A 19,919-nucleotide genomic window follows, 5' to 3' on the forward strand; every position below is an offset into this window, starting at 1 on the left:
TGTGCAATAATATTACTCTATATCGACTATTCAAAAAATATATATATAACTCTATATCGAGGTAACTTTTATTGAATTTAGTCTAACTTTTAAACTTTTTTTGGAAGCATAAATAACTTTTATTATATCAAGATAACTTATATATATTGGGTAATTTTTATTCATTAGGTAATTTTTGATCATTTTAAAGTAATTTTAAATATTGTACATTAAATTCGCTTAATTATATGTTTTACAAATTTTTAATACACATATTTAATTATTAATTTTTGGTTAGATAAAAAGTTTTCAAGCCTATTGCTATTTGATTTAACAAAAATTAATTACTAAGGGTCTCTTCACATTTACTTAATTTCAGTTCAGCTCCGCTCCTAATTTCCCTCTCATAAAATATTCATTTCAGTTCAGTTTAGTTCAGTTCAGTAAATATGAACAGGCCCTAAGTTACCTGAAAAAGATAAAATATTACTTTGTACACCATATATTACCGTTGGTGAATCCGGCGTTCTCACTTGTTATCTTGAGAGGGAGTTAGTTAAGGAAAGCATAAATTGAGGCTGAAAATCTCCGATTTGCCCCCCAAGTGAGCAAAGGACCGATAGTTCTTTGGTCAATTAAAAATAGAGCTGAGATTAAAAAATCTCCGATTTTCCCTCCAAGTGAGCAAAGGACCGATAGTTCTTTGGTCAATTAAAAATAGAGCTGAGATTAAAAAATCTCCGATTTGCCCCAGGTGAGTTCCGGTACAGATAATCTTCGTGGGTTGGTAAAAGTTTACCGTCCAATTACGCACCTGCACAGTCAACACAGATAAGCTAACCCGGGGGTTATCCGGGAATAACCTCTGCGATGCTAAAGTTAGCGATCTGATAAGAAGAAAGAGTGAAGAGAGAGAAAGTGTTTAGATATGTAGAGAGAGAGAGAGAAAAAAGATTGTACCTTTAGGTGAACATTTGCTTGGGTATATATAGGGAAACAACCAATCTGGTGCCACCTATAACGATAGGTGGCAAACCGACCTCGTAGGCAGCAGGTGCCTACGTGGCCTCAAGCAGCTCTCCACGTGGCCGGTAGGAAGGCCGTTATGGATATTTGAACTTTCGTGCTAATCAACAGTTGTTTAGCGGCAGAAAAAGATATTACCGGCTATTTAACTGTTACTATCGGTATCATCCCGTACAATTACTACATCTGCGCTACATCTATACGGAGTATCATATAAAAAATCTTGAAAGGTCCAAAGTTTATCGAACACAAATAGCTTTACTTGGAGACAAAACTCTAACCATCTTTTTTCCCTTTTTCTTTTTCTTTTATTTATCCCCTTAACCATAGTTAGAGAAAAAGAGAGAGAATAAAATTAAAAAAAAGGCAAAATCAAACAAAGGGTTAGGGTTTGACTGATAAAAACCCAGAAAATCGCGTGAAAAAAAAGTAAAATTCATCCAAAGAAGAGAGAGAAAGAGGCATCAAGAAAAAGAAAAAAAAATATTAAAAAGAAAAATTAAAAAAGCACAAATCAGCAGATTCCGACGAGTTCGGACTGTTGAGCCAAAACCCACATCTTCTTCTTTCTTCCGATCTGTGAACTTGGACCCACAAATTTGCCGCCAAAATATACTTTTCTTTTTTTGATTTCTTACCTCATTGATTATTATCATCACACCTTCCAATTTCCCTTTTATTGTTGAAATTTATATACTGAAAAAAGGGGAAAAAAAGTGAGTGAAAAAAAGTGGGGTATTGGGTATTTTTATTACAGAAATTGACACTTGAATTTTCACAAGTGGGGGCAAAATTTGAAATGAGGGTTTTGTCATTTTGTTGATTAGGATTTCTGGGAATTTTCCCAAGTTTTGATTTTTCTTGTTTTTTTTGGGGGTTGTTTTAGGGGTTTAATTTTATGCAATCTGGCGGTGGGTCCGGCGCCGGCGGGCATGGACGGAGTCCGGCGTCTGCCGCCGCATCGCCATCGTCGTCGTCATCGGCGGCTTCGCAACAGCAACAACAGCAACAGCAGCAGCAGCAGCAACAACAACAGCATTTTGATTCAATTCAGCAGCAACAACAACAGCATCAGCAAAGACAGGTTAGGGTTTAATGCTTAGCTTGTTATGTTGTAATTCTGGATTTTGGGTTGTTTAAAGATTGGTGCAGTTTTGATTTTTTCACTCAATTTGTGAGATTAATGGGGTTGATTTGCCAAATTTCGACCTAATATTAGAATTGCCATAAATGGGGTATTTTCAATTTTGGATTTTGAGCTGATTTTTGGTTTCTGGGTTTGATAGTATGAGTAATGTTAGTCAAATTTCAAATGGGTTTTGCTCAATTTTTGTATATTATGGTGTTAATAGTAGAAATTTGGTTTTTTAAAGAGATGTTTCTTGCTTGACTTTGAAGAATTTCACTTGTTTTAATTGGATTTAACTCAATTTCGTGATTACTGATGTTGATTTGGTGTATTTTGAATGTTAAGCTGGTTGTTTGCTGTGGGCTGACGTTTTACAACATGTGGTGTAGAAGTGGATATTATAATTATTAATTTTGTAGTTTGTGGATTGACCTCTGAATATGTCAATTTTAATGCAGTACGAGGTTTTAAGTGAAATAAACAAAGGTTGGCCAGGTGCTTTCCTGTGTTGCTTTATACTTTTCCTTGCCTGGCCACTCTTCTTTAGTCAATTATTACTTTACTAAGAATTAGAAGTGGCAGTTGGGTGAGAGTTATTACTTTGAAGTTCGAGCTACTTAAGTACTGGTACTGGTAGTTTGAAGTTGTCTCTATCTGACTGCAGATTCTCTTAGGTGTTTATTCTATTTTTTTTTTCCTATATGTAGCTGGAAATTTATTTGTTTTGTTACTGTATGATGAGCAAAATTTAATCGGCGAGTGTTGCTAATTGTTTGCTCAAGCTTTCATGGTTATTGTTATGTGTATTATGATTTGTGTGTCTGTCTAAATTTTAATTTTTTATTTATTTCTCAAGTTTTGATTTAGAATCTGTATGACTTAGGAGAGGGAGATTGTCTTTTGTAGTTCTTGGGTTGCTGCACTGAAATGTATATCTTGAATTCAGTTTTTCTTTCTTCTACCAAGTTTTAGGGTCACCTAAAGGTTCAATTGTTTGGTTTCATCTATATTTGGGTAGAACCCTTATCTTTTCTGCTTGCCACTGCTCATGTTCAAATAAAAGAACATTAACTTGCCCATATCTGTGTATTTGTGTTTTTGGTTTGATGCCTGTTCCTTATAACTCTGGTGCTTGCTTAGTCACAATCTTGTATAAAGACTTTGATGTGTTAGGTATATTGGCTTTTGATGTAATTGTGTAGTCTTAAAATTGAGCTGGTTTTGTATTTGGTATGAGCTGTCTGGTTTTTCTTTGATTTGCACAACACTGTATTATGTTCTTTGAATCTGGTAGGATATTCCGAGCTCTAACATTGCATACTTACCTTTGTAGTCACTACAACAACAACTGCTACGAAAACCTGAAGGAAATGAAGCCATCCTAGCTTTCCAAGCTGCTGGTTTGCAGGGTGTTATGGGTGGGGCTAATTTCATGGGATCTCCAAGCTCATTGCAATTTTCACAGCAGCAAAGAAAATACCTTGATATGGCTCAGCAACATCCTCCTCATTTACGTGAAGAAGGTCAAAATAAGAATCCTGCTCATGAGCAACAAGGTTTAAATCCAGTCCATCAAGCATATATGCAATATGCTATGCAGGCTGCAAAGCAAAAATCTGTTATGGGCATGCAACCTCAAGGGCAAGCCAACATGGGAATGGGAAGCCCTTCATCTTCAAAAGATCAGGATATGCGTGTGGCAAATATGAGAATGCAGGAGCTTGCTTCAATGCAGGCAACTAACCAAGCCCAGGCAGCTGCATCAAAGAAGTCATCTGAGCCTTTTGGTCGTGTCGAGAAGCAGATAGAACAAGGTCAGCAGGGGGGTTCTGATCAGAGAAATGAGCCAAAGCCCCCTATGATGCAGACTACTATGGGGCATCCTGCTTCTGCTAATATGATGAGGCCTGTGCAAAACCCACAGGCTCAAGCAGGGATTCAAAACATGGGAAATAATCAAATGGCTGTTGCGGCTCAGTTACAGGCATGGGCACGGGAACGCAATATCGATTTGTCACAACCTGCAAATGCCAATTTGGTGGCGCAGCTGATGCCATTAATGCAGTCTAGGATGATTTCTCAGCAAAAGACAAATGAAAGTAATTCACAGCCTTCTCCTGTCCCTATGCAAAGGCAGCAGGTTACTTCTCCGCCTGCTACTAGTGAAAGTTCACCCCGTGCAAACTCTTCAAGTGAGGTTTCTGGGCAGTCAGGTGCTTCTAGAGCTAGGCAAACAGTTCCAGCTGGTCCATTTGGTTCAGCTTCAAATGCTGGTATAGGTAGCAGTACTAACAATTTGCCTGCACAGTTCTCTGCACACAATAGAGATAACCAGGCACCTTCAATGCAATCAGCAATGGTGGGAAATGGGATGGCTTCTGTCCAGGCATCACGCCCTTCTATGAACTTGAACCAAGGTTCAGAACATTCTATCAATGTTAAAAGTGCAGGAAATGGTCAGGAAGCATTGCAAATGCAGTATCCCAGACAGGCGAACCAGCCATCACCTCGACCAGCAAGTGCACCTAATGATGGAGGATCAGGAAATAATCTTCCCCTCCCAGCTCAGCCGCCATCCCAGACCTCTCAGCAGCAATCTGGATTTACTAAACAGCAACTTCATGTTCTTAAGGCGCAAATACTTGCCTTTAGACGCCTGAAGGTTTTAAATCTTTTCATTTACTTCCTTTTTTACTATTTTCTTGATTTTCAGTATTCCTTGTACATTCTGGTGGACCCGTTTCAAGCTTGAATTTTGTTGCTTTGCTATCACCTCCATTTCTCACTCCCAGACTTTGTGCACTTTCCTTGTTTGCTTACATTCTGAAGGCAATCATTGCAATATGTTGAAGTGTGTAGGATTAAATCCCTGGTTACTTAGTACATGACACCTTTGTTGAATCTTAAGTTTTCAGTCGCTTTTAGAATTACAAATGACCCATAACATTTGTCCACTACAAAAATAACTGCTAAATTTTTTTGATAGACCTTAGATTTTGTCCTATAATTTTTTGTGGAATTTTGAGTGGTGTACTGTAGGGAATGTATATGTTGGGAGTAGAATTGCAGACTGAAAAATCCAATATCTATCTAATCGTATATGAATAAAATTAGTGATGTCATCATTGAACTTTTAAAACCTTGAAATTTCCTTGAAGGACTGAAAATCAATGTGTTATACTTGTTTTGCATGTCGACGATTGTGTTGTGCTCTCTTAAACGTGTTAGGATACAATTAAAGATGTGACATGTCCATTTTGTGTCCATTTCTGAAACTCATTTCTTGCTCATCTTGGTTTCTGTTCAGAAAGGGGAAAGCACTCTTCCCCAAGAATTGCTTCGAGCTATTGCTCCCCCTCCTCTTGAATCACAATCACTGCAGTCTGTTGTCCCTGGTGGTTCTATTAATCAGGATAAGTCTACTGTTAGAAATGCTGATGAAAGTCCAAAGCATGCGGACTCTGGTGAGAAGGCTCCCCAAGCTCCCCCACCTGCTCTTGCAAAAAATTCCCTCAAAGAGGAGATTTCTACAATTGATGAAAAGACAACACTCTCAACTAATATGGCAGGGGCAACATCTGTGACTAGAGAGACTTCTTCAGTATTATCACCTGAGAAGGAGGATCAGCAAGCTGCTCCTGTTGTTATTAAAGCTGAACAAGATGTTGAACGCAATATGCAAAAAACTCCTATAAGAAATGATGTTGGTATGGATAGGGGTAAGGCTATTGCGCCAGTATCTGCTGGTGAAAGTGCACAGGCTAAGAAACCCCTGCAAACAGCTTCAATATCCCAGCCAAAAGATGTCAACTCAAGTAGAAAGTATCATGGTCCCTTATTTGATTTTCCCTGTTTTACTAGAAAGCAAGATTCTCTTGGGTCTGCAGTTATGGGTAATAACAATTTGTCTTTGGCGTACGATATCAAAGATCTTCTTTCTGGAGAAGGTATGGAAGTAATCAATAATAAAAGGGCTGAGAACTTGAGGAAGATTGGTGAGTTACTAGCAGTCAACTTAGAGAGGAAGAGGATCAGGCCAGATCTTGTTGTGCGACTGCAGATTGAAGAAAAGAAGCTTAAACTTTTGAACCTTCAAGCACGTGTAAGGGACCAAGTAGATCATGAGCAGCAGGAGATTATGGCAATGAATGATAGGGAATATAGGAAGTTTGTCCGTATTTGCGAGCGACAACGGTTGGAGCTCTCAAGGCAAGTTCAGGCATCACAGAAAGCTATGAGAGAAAAACAGCTCAAAGCTATATTTCAATGGCGCAAGAAGCTTCTCGAGGCACATTGGGCCATCCGTGACGCCCGCACAGCTCGCAACCGAGGTGTTGCAAAATATCATGAGAGGATGCTTAGAGAGTTCTCAAAGAGAAAGGATGACGATAGAAATAAAAGGATGGAGGCATTGAAGAATAATGATGTGGAAAGGTATCGGGAAATGCTTCTGGAGCAGCAGACTAGCATTTCAGGTGATGCTGCTGAGAGATATAATGTTCTTTCGACATTTTTGACCCAGACTGAAGAATATCTTCACAAATTAGGGAGCAAAATAACTGCCACCAAAAGTCAGCAAGAGGTTCAAGAGGCTGCTGCTGTTGCTGCGGCTGCTGCTCGATCTCAGGTATGATGACTGAGCTCTATAGCTGGTCAAGTCAGGTGTTTGTAAAACCAATATGGGCCTAGAAATTCCCTTTATCCTGTTCACTTGTTTGTTTGGTATCTTTTATGCCTTCATTATATCATGTTAATAACTGATTTTTTTTTTCATTTTTTGCCTGGGGGTGTCTTGGGATAAAGGGCTTATCAGAAGAAGAAGTAAGAGCTGCTGCCGCTTGTGCTGGTGAGGAAGTCATGATCCGAAATCAGTTTTCTGAAATGAATGCACCTAAGGATAGTTCATCAGTGAACAAGTATGCTAATCGTTCTCTTTTTCCACAATTATATATATTATGTAGACTTTTTTATGGTCAAATTAGTTACATTGGATGCCTATATTGCTGCCAGTTTGTGTTAAACTTTTCATGCTATCTGGTCTTTCCTTTAAACTAATTTATGGCTCTATGCTGGTTTGATAAAAGTCCAATTATTTGGATCTTTTACTTTCTATATTGATGACTGTAGTTTATGAATTGTGTATCTATCATAAGCAATCATCTTTGATAACCTTCTAGAAATTATTTAACATAAAACTCCCAACAGGTATTACAGTCTTGCTCATGCTATAAATGAGAGGGTTGTGAGACAGCCTTCGATGCTGAGAGCTGGGACTCTGCGAGATTATCAGCTAGTAAGTTGCACTCCTTTGATCAGTGAAATTCATTTTTAGAGTGTATAATCATGGTCTTCTAACCCTTTGGTCACAATTGGTAGGTTGGTCTACAGTGGATGCTTTCTTTGTATAACAACAAGTTGAATGGAATTTTGGCAGATGAAATGGGTCTTGGAAAAACTGTACAGGTAAATTGCACCCTTTCTCATTCCCTTCACCTATAGAAATTGTTCCATGTATGGGCTGCTGCAATTTTTTTGAACAATTTTTTTTATTGGAGTGGGAAAGGGAACTCCCATTCTTTCATGTGGTAGTGCTTTCTTTTTATATATTTCCTTCCTCTACTTCAGTTGAATGGGGTCGCCCCAAATGCTGTCATATTTATTCCCCTCAACTTCTATCTCAATCTCCCTAACTTCCTTCCTAGCAATTTGATCTGTTCCACCACCAGTTGCAGCTCAAAGCCACCAGCACCCTCTTTAATAGCCTCTTACAACACCACCACCATCTTTGCTCTTCTCCCCCACAATCCATACCCTCATTAGCCACCTAAAACTGCTGCCCTTTGCCACACTGCATATGAAAGCTTTTGAAAGTACCCCTTTTCTCAACTGAAAAGAAGCAATGGAGGCTTGTTCAAGCACATACCATGATATACTTGACAGTGTTGAAACTTTAAAAAAATTGCTTATTCCTTTTTTCAGGTGATGGCATTGATTGCTTACTTGATGGAATTTAAAGGGAATTATGGACCCCATCTAATCATAGTTCCGAATGCTGTTTTGGTGAATTGGAAGGTCTGTGGCTACAGTCCCCTAGTCAGCTAAGTAATTCATGTACTCCACATGTTTCTTGGCCTTTGCTAACTGCATTTATTTTTCTCAACAGAGTGAGTTGCATACCTGGCTGCCATCTGTATCCTGCATTTACTATGTTGGTGCGAAGGACCAAAGAGCCAAATTATTTTCTCAAGTAAGGGTTATTTTCTTTGGTTTTCTGATGTATGTACCAATGTGATTAATGTTCAATGGTTTAAAATCCTCTTTCTTTATTTCGCAGGAAGTTTGTGCCATGAAATTTAATGTTCTTGTCACAACCTATGAGTTCATTATGTATGATCGTTCAAAGCTCTCTAAAATTGATTGGAAGTATATCGTGATAGATGAAGCACAGCGAATGAAAGATCGAGAATCGGTTCTAGCACGTGACTTGGACAGATATCGTTGCCAGAGGCGTCTTCTTTTGACAGGGACTCCTTTGCAGGTTTGTTAGAAATTATTAGTGGATCTTGTATTCTATCATTTATGCTGCTCAACTGCTCAAGTTGTGTTATTTATTGTCCTTGTTGGTGTCTTAGTGATACTAAGATCAGCATAATACTTTGCTAATATTCACATGTTCTATGTTCTTTTTATTGATTGATTTTCAATGATTAAGCTTGTGCCTTTTCAGACTCCTGCAATCTAGTTGTCTGGCTTCTTTTATAGTTAGCATATGGGTGTCTGCTCATTTGAAGTGTGTTTCAATACTATCTTGGATTGGAATTTTTAGGGTATATCTAAAATAATAGATAGCACCTGTTGCAGAACATAAAACAGTTGAGTTTATATTAATGACTGGTTTTTTTGTATCTGTGTGTTTTCTCTCATGATGGATTTTTTTTATCTTGTAGAATGATTTGAAGGAACTGTGGTCTTTATTAAATTTACTTCTACCTGAAGTATTCGACAATCGCAAAGCATTCCATGACTGGTTTTCTCAACCATTCCAAAAAGAAGGTCCTACCCATAATGCTGAGGATGATTGGCTTGAGACAGAAAAGAAGGTTATCATTATCCATCGACTTCACCAGATTTTGGAGCCATTTATGCTTAGACGCCGTGTTGAAGATGTGGAAGGCTCCCTTCCTGCTAAGGTATGTATCTATCTACCTTTTCGATTATAAATCTAATTTCCTTATCTTGTCTTTCTGACATCCAACTTGGTTGCAGGTGTCATTTGTTTTAAAATGTAAGATGTCTGCTATCCAGAGTTCTATATATGATTGGGTTAAAACTACTGGGACTCTTCGTGTGGATCCTGAGGATGAGAAGCTTAAGGTTCAAAAAAGTCCGTATTACCAGGCTAGAGCTTACAGAACTTTAAATAATAGGTGTATGGAGCTCCGGAAACTTTGTAATCATCCATTGCTTAGCTACCCATTTTTTAATGACTTTTCAAAAGATTTTCTTGTGAAGTCATGTGGGAAATTATGGATCTTGGACAGAATTCTTATTAAACTTCACAGAACTGGACACCGGGTGCTCCTCTTTAGTACCATGACCAAGCTTCTTGACATCTTGGAGGAATATTTACAATGGAGGCGACTCTTGTATAGGCGAATTGATGGAACTACTAGCTTGGAAGACCGGGAATCTGCAATTGTGGACTTCAATGATCCGCAGACTGAGTGTTTTATCTTTTTGCTGAGTATCCGTGCTGCTGGACGAGGTTTAAATTTACAAACTGCTGATACAGTCATTATATATGATCCTGACCCGAACCCCAAAAACGAGGAACAGGCAGTTGCCAGAGCTCATCGCATTGGACAAAAAAGGGAAGTCAAAGTCATCTACATGGAAGCAGTTGTTGATAAAATACCTAGCCATATAAAGGAGGATGAGTTCAGAACTGGAGGGATGGTTGACTTAGAAGATGATCTTGTGGGAAAGGATCGATATGTGGGTTCGATTGAGAGCCTAATAAGAAATAATATTCAACAATATAAGATTGACATGGCTGATGAAGTAATCAATGCTGGACGTTTTGATCAAAGAACAACACATGAGGAGAGACGAATGACATTAGAAACGCTATTGCATGATGAAGAGAGGTATCAAGAGACTGTTCATGACGTTCCCTCTCTGCAGGAGGTAAATCGACTGATTGCAAGGAGTGAAGAAGAAGTTGAGCTCTTTGATCAGATGGATGAAGAACTTGATTGGATTGAGGAGATGACGAAGTATGATCAGGTACCTGACTGGCTTCGTGCCAGTACCAAGGAAGTTAATTCAGCCATTTCAGCTTTGTCCAAAAAGCCGTCAAAGGACATATTTAGCGGCAATGCGGTAGTGGAACCAGGTGAGACTGACAAAAGAAGGGGGCGATATAAGGGGAAGAAAGTTCCTGTGTACACTGAGTTGGATGATGACATTGGAGACTCCTCTGATGCTAGTTCTGTAGACAGAAATGAATATTCTGCTCCTGAAGAGGATGGTGAAGTTGGAGAATATGAAGATGAGGAGGATGCTGCTACTGCTGCTGCAGACAATAAAGACCAGTCAGAGGAGGACGTTCCTGGTAATGATGGGTTTGATTATCCTCGAGCTAGTGAAAGTGCCATGCCCAGAGCTGGTCATATGGTAGATGAACCTGGATCCCCTGGATCATCATCTGACAGTCGCAGGATGACACGGGCAGTCTCGCCCTCTGTATCTTCTCAGAAGTTTGCAACTCTATCAGCTATAGATGCCAGGCCTAGTTCTGGCTCCAAAAAACTGGTATATTTTCCTCCTGTTCCTGCAATCATTTGTGTTGTCTCTTTTTTTTTTTTAAATAAAAAATATAAATATATATACCAATTCATCTTTTATTAATGTTCAGCTTGATGAGCTTGAGGAGGGGGAGATTGTTGTTTCTGGAGATTCACATTTGGATATACAGCAGTCAGGTAGCTGGAATCATGAGCGTGAAGAAGGAGAAGATGAACAGGTGGTGCAGCCCAAAATCAAAAGAAAGCGTAGCATAAGACTCCGGCCAAGGCATACTATTGATAAACCAGAAGAGAGGTACAGTGAAAAAATGTCTCTTCAACGTGGAGATCCATCACAATCTCAATGTTTACCAGATCAAAAATTTGGAAGTCAATTGAGGATTGATCCAGAGTCCAAAACATTTGGAGATTCTCCTGCTTTGAAGCAAGATCAATGTGACATGTCTTCAAAAACTCGTAGAAGCTTACCTTCAAGGAGAACTGGAAGTACATCTAAGCTGCATGCCTCTACTAAATCTGGTAGGTTGAATAGCTTGTCTAATCCCACTGAAGAAGCATTCGAGAATTCCAGGGACAGTTTTGATGGTAACAAAGATGTGAACACATCTGGAAATTCAAGCTTTGGTACTAAGATGTCCGACATCATTCAGAGAAGGGTATGTTTTAATTGGCCCACTTTAAAGATAAACGTGCTTACATAAATTCGAATGCGGTTGTTTTCACTCTTACTTTAAAGTGCTTGTCCTTATTAAATTTAGCAGGCATGTGAAGGCTTCATGTGATATTTTTCTTAAGTACAAGTGGCCTTTAAGATTCTGGTTCTTTTTTTTTTTTTGATCCATGTCAAAATTTTAAACTGAATCTTTTTCTCTGAGTTTCATTTTTGGTTTATGTCACTCGGTCATCTGAAGCACAAGTATTGTCTAGATCGTTTACTTTATACTTGGATTTTTCATATATTTTCAGAATTGTTTATTCTTGCACTATGTCGTGCCCATAATCTGCTCTGTACTTGTAATATGGGGAGGACCAAAATAATGTAATTGACAATTGCATTACCTCTTCTGAAGAATATATTGATTTAGATGCCTGGAATTTCCTTTTGGTGGTTAAGATTGATTACTTGAAGTTTGTGCAAAAGCATGATTCAATCTTTTGTCCATCTGTAGTGCAAGAATGTGATCGGCAGGGTCCAGAGGAGGATAGACAAGGAAGGCCATGTTGTACCTCTTCTGATAGATTTGTGGAAGAAAACTGAAAGTTCGGGCTATACAAATGGACCGGGAAACAAAGTATTGGATTTACGTAAAATAGACCATCGAATTGACAGACTACAGTATACTGGAGTGATGGAAGTTGTTAATGATGTGCAATTGATGTTGAAAAGTGCAGTGCAGTACTATGGTTTTTCACATGAGGTATGTCTTCCTTGTTTGTTATCATGCACTTCAGAAGCTTAATCTTTACTACACAAATAAGCTGTATATCTATACTTAGTATTTAAAAAAGCAAACCAAAAAAAACATGTGTCATCATTTTATTACACTTCCCTATCTTCTTCTTCAACTCAACGTGCCACATGTCATTTTATATTTTTTATTTTTGATTATACTATTTTTCTTAACTCTTTCATTAAACACTTCATCTTCATCTCCCCTTTTTAATTCAACCTTTTTAATTACTCTCTTTGATTTTAGTCTCTCCATCTTTCTATTAAGTCTCATTTTAAATTAAAGTCCCAAAATTTTTATTTCTTTAATTATGTTTTTATTTACATATTACACTCACAATTATTTATTGGTATTTTCTCACTCATCTCTCAATTCAATTTTCTATGAACAAGCCGTGCATTGCACGGGCCAGAAGGCTAGTTTGTATAAATTACAAAACCTAAAACTGAATTAGCTATACAATTGCTGTGCTCTCTAATGCTCCCATAGGGATTTTTGTCTATTGTTGTTTGTGTACTTGACTAACAATTATCATTGTGGAAATTTTTCTCTAAGAATACTATCTGTTGATAAAAATTGGACTATAAAGAGCTGTAAAAAGTCTGATTTATCCTTGTTTGTAAGGCAATTCTTGTTTGCAAGTAATCCTCTCCTACTGAACTGTCTTTGGCTGAGCTAATGGTTGTAAGGTAATATGAATGCATCTATGTATCTAAATATCTATCCATCATTCCATCTCTTATTGCGTGAAAAACTCTGGTGCAATACCAGTTCATCAAACCTGTTGATTTTTATTTTCTTATATCGACAAATATTTAGCATGTATGAAGAATTACAAATGACATCAGCTTAACCAGGGAACGGGCTTCAAGAGCAGTAGAGCACTCTGTCACCAGGGTCAACAATTGCTCTGTTGTCCCTTTGTTTAATCAATAAGAATATTTTTGTTATGGGCTTGTTGCATTAACTTGTTACCTTGTATGAAGAACAGCATTTCCTAAAAAACTCTGAAGCTTCACAGAACAGTTTGTATTTTAAAAATTTTCGTTACAAGAGACTTTTTAGTCTGTTTAACATAAACTTAGTTCACCCTCCTATTACTCCCTCTCTGAAGAGGAAGGGGGAAAGATGGCATTTTGCACGCTGATCTTATAGTCTTAGTTGCTCTCAGCATGTGTAGCAAGTTGATCTTTGTATACAGGGCAATGGCTACATCTTTTGTTTATGTGAGATGTAGATTGTTGTTTTTGTCTAAAGTATATCAAAAGACTTATCTTCCTCATTGAAGAGTTGTGTTCGACTCTTTAGATAGCTAGTTGATAGGATGGAATTAAATTATGTACTTTGTAGTGGGAATTGAAGAGTGAGCCTGTCGTCATCGTCAATATAACAGATGGTCTAGGATTCTGTTTGAAAGAAATGTGTGGGGTTTAATTTTCTAATATTGAGCTCTGCATGTTTCCTGGTATATAGTATTGGAGATAGCTACATCAGCTATAGAATCGAACAATGGACTTGAAAGCAACCAAGATCAGAAAGAAGAGCTGGCAAGGGTCAAGCTTTTAACCCACATGCCACTCTCAAAAATAAGGAAAACTTTTGAGCAGTGCATGTTTCTAGTAGATAGTATTTAGAACAAGATATTTAGCTGCCTATGTCCTAATTTAATAAAATACTCCACAGATTTTAACACTGCCTATTGTTTGTATGGGCAGGTGAGATGTGAAGCAAGGAAAGTTCATGATCTATTTTTTGACATTTTGAAGGGTTCCTTCCCAGATGTTGATTTCCAGGAGGCCAAAAATAATGTCTCTTTTTCTGGTCCACCATCAACTGCAGCTTCTGTTGCTTTGAGATCCACATCTGCATCACAAGGTAATAACAGAAAGAATAGATTGATGAATGATGTTGAACGAGGTGATGTGAACCCATCGCCAAGGCAGTTATTGCGAGGTCCCCCTATTATGGGTAATGAAGACTCGAGAATGATGAGATCCCATTTGCCTGTAAAAGAATCAAGGCTCGGCAGCAATAGCAGTAGAGACCAAGATGACTCTCCCCTGCTGACTCATCCAGGAGACTTGGTTGTTTGCAAGAAAAAGAGGAAGGACAGGGAAAAGCCTGCGGCTGTGAATACAAGATCTGGGTCCACAGGGCCTGTCTCTCCTCCAAGCATGGGACGAAGTAGTATAAGGAGCCCTGGTTCAGTGTCAACCCCAAGGGATAGTCGAGCAGGGGGGCAACAGATGTGGTCCAATCAGTCTGCCCAACAGGTTAATGGCAGCAGTAGTAGTGGTGGAACAATTGGATGGGCCAACCCTGTAAAGAGATTGAGGACAGATGCAGGAAAGAGGAGACCGAGCATTATGTGATTGAAACATTATATTACATTTGAAGTATGATGATGTTTAAAGAAAATTCCTTTGCCCTTAATGTGTAAGCAGGTATAGGGTAACTAGTAGATCTGTACAAGTACAGTTAGGCTTTTAGGCTTTACCCCGCTACCTCTAATTTTTTTTAGAGTTTTCGTCCTTTTGCTAAGCATATACTTCCTTTTCATTGTCATATATAATTCGAGCATCACTGCCGCCATTGTATATCTGGTGCTCTGTCCTGTGAATGTTATGTTCTCATAGCACTATAGTCTCCTCTTTGGCTCTCTGTTAATGTTATTTAGTTTGCGTTGTGGCGCACATTAGTTATCATTCAGCAATGCTGTATCCCTTTTGAAATACAGAGTAATTGATCACACCTTATTTTGTGTCTACCAAATTGTTTAATACTCATATTTGTAACAACTTTGAGAGTGAGGGATAGCAACCCTAGTTAGAGTTTCCTTCCGATTTCAGGAGATCCTGTAATCGATTCTCATCATCCTCTCATGTGGCTCTCTAAAAAATAAATAGATAACTTTCACATGTATGTTAGAGTTCGACATGCTACTTGTAATAATTTTAGACATATACAAATTCACTCCATGGTATTTTAGTTGGACTACAGTGTGATAATTTAGACTTCAAAATAATTTTAGCACAAGTGACTTTTTTTTTTTTTTTTTTTTTTTCCAATTTGGTCTTGTTTGTTTACTCCGTATTTAATTAATCAAAATAAATGGACGGAAAATGAACCTTTGAAAACAATGGAAGATGATTAGATGACTGGTTTGTAATTTGATAAAAATGAAAGTGGAGAATTTATTTATTTATTTTAGGTAAAAAAAACCCACTTGAAGCGAAGAGATTAAGAAAATCCCTCAAATGAGCACTATGATATTTGATACCTAGGCCATAGGAATCTAAGGATGGAGCGATACCCTTAAGCAAGTACACTACCGGCAAATTGAACCTCAAACAATAAGAAATCTAAACAATTGTGCATGAATATTAAATAGACAGCATACATTTATTTACAATGATAGATTGAACAAATTAAAGGAACTTGGGGACAGTCACTTTCCCCCAACAAATGATTCCCAACAGACTAAAGTCTTTACATTAGTGTTGGGGATTGCTTCAGCCAGACCTACATGATAGATAATGTACAGATACAGTAAATTCAATGAGATGAACTGAGTGCATGCAACTAAGGATCTGCTTCACCCACCATCGCTTCATCACTCGAAGCATATTCATCCTCGCTCAGTTCCTCATCACTACTTTTTTCTTCAGGAGCAGCTCCTGCATCTTCTGGCTTTGCATACTTCTCACAGTATTCTGTATAATAACATACATACCACGCAAGATACATCATGAATTCATGATCTAGTGACTTGATAATATAATCAGAATTGGGATTATTTAGCCATTTAGGCATCTACTGACTTTCTGAATGACATTCTTCTCTTTTCTGAATATTTATACTCGATTTGATAGTCGTAACAATCACAAAATAAGTACAAACACCCAAAACTATTACAAATGTCATTAGATCTTTCTGATAGATTTTTCAAGTTCCCAAAATGATTGTAGAATATTGTCACCATGAGTTTAAACATGCCACGAGCTTGAAAACAAGGAGATAAGAAATATGGCACATTTTATCTCATGATTCGAGTGGTACGAGGAAAAAAAAATCAGAGGCGATAACAGTTACATGGAAAGGAGAGAACTTTTTTATAATAGCAAGTAACATTCCAAAGATATGAAAGGTATAATCCATACTGATCTTGTGATGGTCTTTTATGAAAACCTTTTACACACATGCAGCCCATACATTCTTCAACTAAAAACAGAATTAATAATTAATTTTTACCCAAATTGACTATATATATAGCCAAATTTCTATAACAAACTTTCTAAAAACTATAGGCCACTTAATAGATTTAGTTACTATAAGAAGGCACTGCAAGTCTGTTGTTACTTGTAAGCAAGTGACAATGTTGCTTTGCACTAGTCTTTAGATATATGAAAGTCGAGAAGGAACGTGACAGAAAATCCAAGATCCTACATGTCCTACACTGTATGCATACTAAATTACCAACCAGCTTCTCCTTTATTCCTTGAATGCTTGAAATCATACCCTTACATGTCTATAGTAATTATGCACTTTTAGTTTTTAAAGTCTAAGAATACTCATTGCATATCGGATCAGGGGTTCTAAATTTTGCCTAAATCCTCTGCAATCGCAAAGGTAAAGCTGGTGCATCCTGCCATTTTTATATTTACCCTGCCTTTTCACTTATTAGAGGTATTGGGTAATGTTAATGACCTTAATGTAGACATTTTTCTCCTACACTCTTAGAGCCAGATCTCCCGCGGACTTGAAAATTTGCTAGAATCTAATAGGTTACCAGATGTTGTGAAGCAGCAAAACCTTACTCTGAACCATCCTAGACAGGCACAAGTCATCATGATCAAGAAAGAAATAATTATAACTAGAAATGGATATGGTTTTCTTAAACCTTTGGAATGTATGTGGCATGACAGAAATTGAATATAGTATGCTTAACATGAATGGAAATTAGAACCATACATAAATTTTCAAAGAATTAGAGAAGGAAATGAAAACCGGCAAAGGGAACCCATGTCAACCACCAAAATTGAAATAAATAAAATTCATGACAGTTGGTACCTTTAACTCTTTGATCATATGCAGCTCGATCTCGCATCATCAGAGCAGCAGCCTCTCCATTAAGGGGGTCTGAAGGATTTGGGTACAACAGAAGCTGTGGGAGGAACACCTCAAAAACATTTACCAAATCTGGGAGACGTGAACATAAGCATGTCAGAAAAACTCCCTAAACCAGCAACAAATTATGAACTCATTGAACCATCAAAAAATTCACTGAAAGAGATCTCTGCATTACCAAACATCGGACTCCAAGTCTGATTAATGACATCAAGACAGACTGACCCTGACCTGAATATACAAGTACCCACAAAACAGTGAGCTAATAGTTAAGCACCGGACATCTAAGTATGCGAAAATAGAGCAATAAACAATATACCACAAACTTACATCTCATCAACATTGGGATGGTACATCTTGTTTATAAACCCTATAGATGGAGATTTGTATGGGTAAGCATCTGGAAGCTCAACCCTAATCCTCCACACACCTCCATGATACGGACCTAACATAATTCAATTTCAAAACCATAACTAATCCAATCAGATTACAAGATACCGACAACATATATGCTACTTTAATTTTCTTAATGGAGGAAGAGGAAAACTCAAAAATATACAGCTATATCGCATGTATCTATATACCATACTAAAACACAAGCCACTGAAACAGGTTACCCCCAGAACTCGAGACTTAATTAATGAATAAATGGTCGCATTTGAAAATGTAAACACACATCCATAAGAATTAAGACCTTTAATAATCAAAACCCATTACAGAAAATTGCATTATATATAAAAGTTTAATTAGTGAATGATTAATTTTAGTTCACATACTTACTAAGAAAACCGAGCTTGGTATGACGGCTATGACCTATACATAAAACCATATACAGTACACAACAAACTAATAAATGTCTACTCCAAATCCAGGCCTAAACTAAGAGCTAGTGACCTAGTGTGAATGCAGGGGATTTCAAGATTAATGGTAAAGGAATTTTCTCCAAGATAGTATCAATCAAGATTAACCCTTTACATAAATCATTGAAACATTATAAATTGAATATATACTTATGCAATAAATCATATACAAAATTGTAAATTCATAGCTGAATATAAACAACCAAACCACCCAGAAAAAGGAACCATTTCTAAATATAGCTAAATTGTTATAAGAAGTTCCCCAAAATACCAATGATCTACAAAAGGTCAAAGTGATAAAAAATTATCAGTATTAAGTAAATACCCAAAAAAAAAAAAAAAAATCATTAAACAAAAAAGCAAGCAATTTATTCACATACCAAAAACAAAAACAAAAAAAAAAAAAATAATTACCCAATACAGAAAAAATATAGTAACCCAAACAAAATAGAGATTAAAAGTGCAGATGATTACTTTCAGTGGGCCCATGAAATTCCACATAGAATTCTTGCATACCATCATTAATCATCTCCACTTTGTAATCACTCATCATCCTAATTTCACAAAATCAATCAATTAATCACCATTTACAGAATAAATTAAAGCTTAATTCTTTAGACAGTGAACAAAACAATCAAGAAAACAACTAATAATAATAATAATAATAATAAAGAAAAATAAGGGAAAAAATGAAAGAAAAAAAAAAAAGTTAAAAAATTCACAGTTTCATCAAGTCCATCTCTCTTCGTTTACTTGGGGAAGACATGGTTGCTCCCTTTTTTTTTGCAGCAATCAAATTGTGGGTTTTCTGGGTTTTTAGAGAGAGAAATTTAGAGAGAGAAAGAGAGGTGTTAGATAGAAGCAAAGAATGGGAGGTCTGCAAACAAACAACAATGGTTAAAGAAGATACAAGAAACAAACAAAGAAAGAAGAAAAGTAGGACTATTACCAAATTGAGGGCCCTATTTTTTTAATGCAAATAGTATTATTGATTATTGTTACTCATATTATACTTAATTAATTACTTAGATTAGATTAATATTTGGTTAAAATAATCTTGAAAAAAATAGATGGTTTGCATTTTGAAGATTCTCTCTTTTCATTTTTCGACACCTATCACTATTGTCAGAGTTTCTTTCTTGACTAAACTACAGAATCAGTATTATGTATTAATCCTGAATCTTATCTGTATGATTACTATAATTAGATATTGAGTTATTGGAAACATATTCACTATCACTTGTTTATGGGAATTACTCACTTTTTGCTATACCGTGTTCGTCTAAAATTAATAATCATGTTATTTCAACTGGATACATTTTTCTTTGTACGGGTTATTAAATTAGGTCAATGAATATCGTTAGTGATAAAGTATGTGGATGTTAACTAGCTTAAATGCTAAAGTGATTCTTAGCCATTATTTTGGTGAATTAAGGGTGCATAAGATTATTTTAACTTTGTCATATTAGCATCATGTGGACATAATGATATCACCGTTGCAATTATAGGCTTGGTGTTATGTTGCTTTCCATTTCAATAT

At 36.9% G+C, this 19,919-nt stretch overlaps 2 protein-coding genes across 2 annotated transcripts; one reads left to right on the top strand and one right to left on the bottom strand.

The window, feature by feature from the left end:
• The first annotated feature begins 1,276 nt into the window (after positions 1-1,276).
• LOC145613126 (chromatin remodeling ATPase BRAHMA-like) lies at positions 1,277-15,097 on the top strand. Its single transcript, XM_081668191.1, has 14 exons — positions 1,277-2,089; positions 3,468-4,796; positions 5,442-6,761; positions 6,938-7,050; positions 7,340-7,427; positions 7,511-7,597; positions 8,114-8,206; positions 8,298-8,381; positions 8,469-8,672; positions 9,082-9,324; positions 9,401-10,948; positions 11,052-11,597; positions 12,111-12,359; positions 14,108-15,097. The coding sequence occupies exons 1-14, from the start codon at positions 1,904-1,906 to the stop codon at positions 14,762-14,764; spliced, it is 6,747 nt and encodes a 2,248-aa protein (XP_081524317.1). The 5' UTR covers positions 1,277-1,903; the 3' UTR covers positions 14,765-15,097.
• Positions 15,098-15,738: 641 nt separating this feature from the next.
• Positions 15,739-19,280, bottom strand: LOC145613127 (ubiquitin-conjugating enzyme E2 4-like). Its single transcript, XM_081668192.1, has 6 exons — positions 19,102-19,280; positions 18,854-18,933; positions 17,850-17,964; positions 17,698-17,750; positions 17,463-17,591; positions 15,739-16,105 (listed from the first exon to the last, which is right to left on the bottom strand). Exons 1-6 carry the CDS (start codon positions 19,143-19,145, stop codon positions 15,975-15,977), a joined length of 552 nt encoding a protein of 183 aa, XP_081524318.1. The 5' UTR covers positions 19,146-19,280; the 3' UTR covers positions 15,739-15,974.
• Between the last annotated feature and the right edge of the window lie 639 nt (positions 19,281-19,919).

The sequence above is a fragment of the Chenopodium album genome, chromosome 25 (genome assembly GCF_948465745.1).
Source record: "Chenopodium album chromosome 25, dcCheAlbu1.1, whole genome shotgun sequence".
NCBI classification, from domain to species: domain Eukaryota; kingdom Viridiplantae; phylum Streptophyta; class Magnoliopsida; order Caryophyllales; family Amaranthaceae; genus Chenopodium; species Chenopodium album.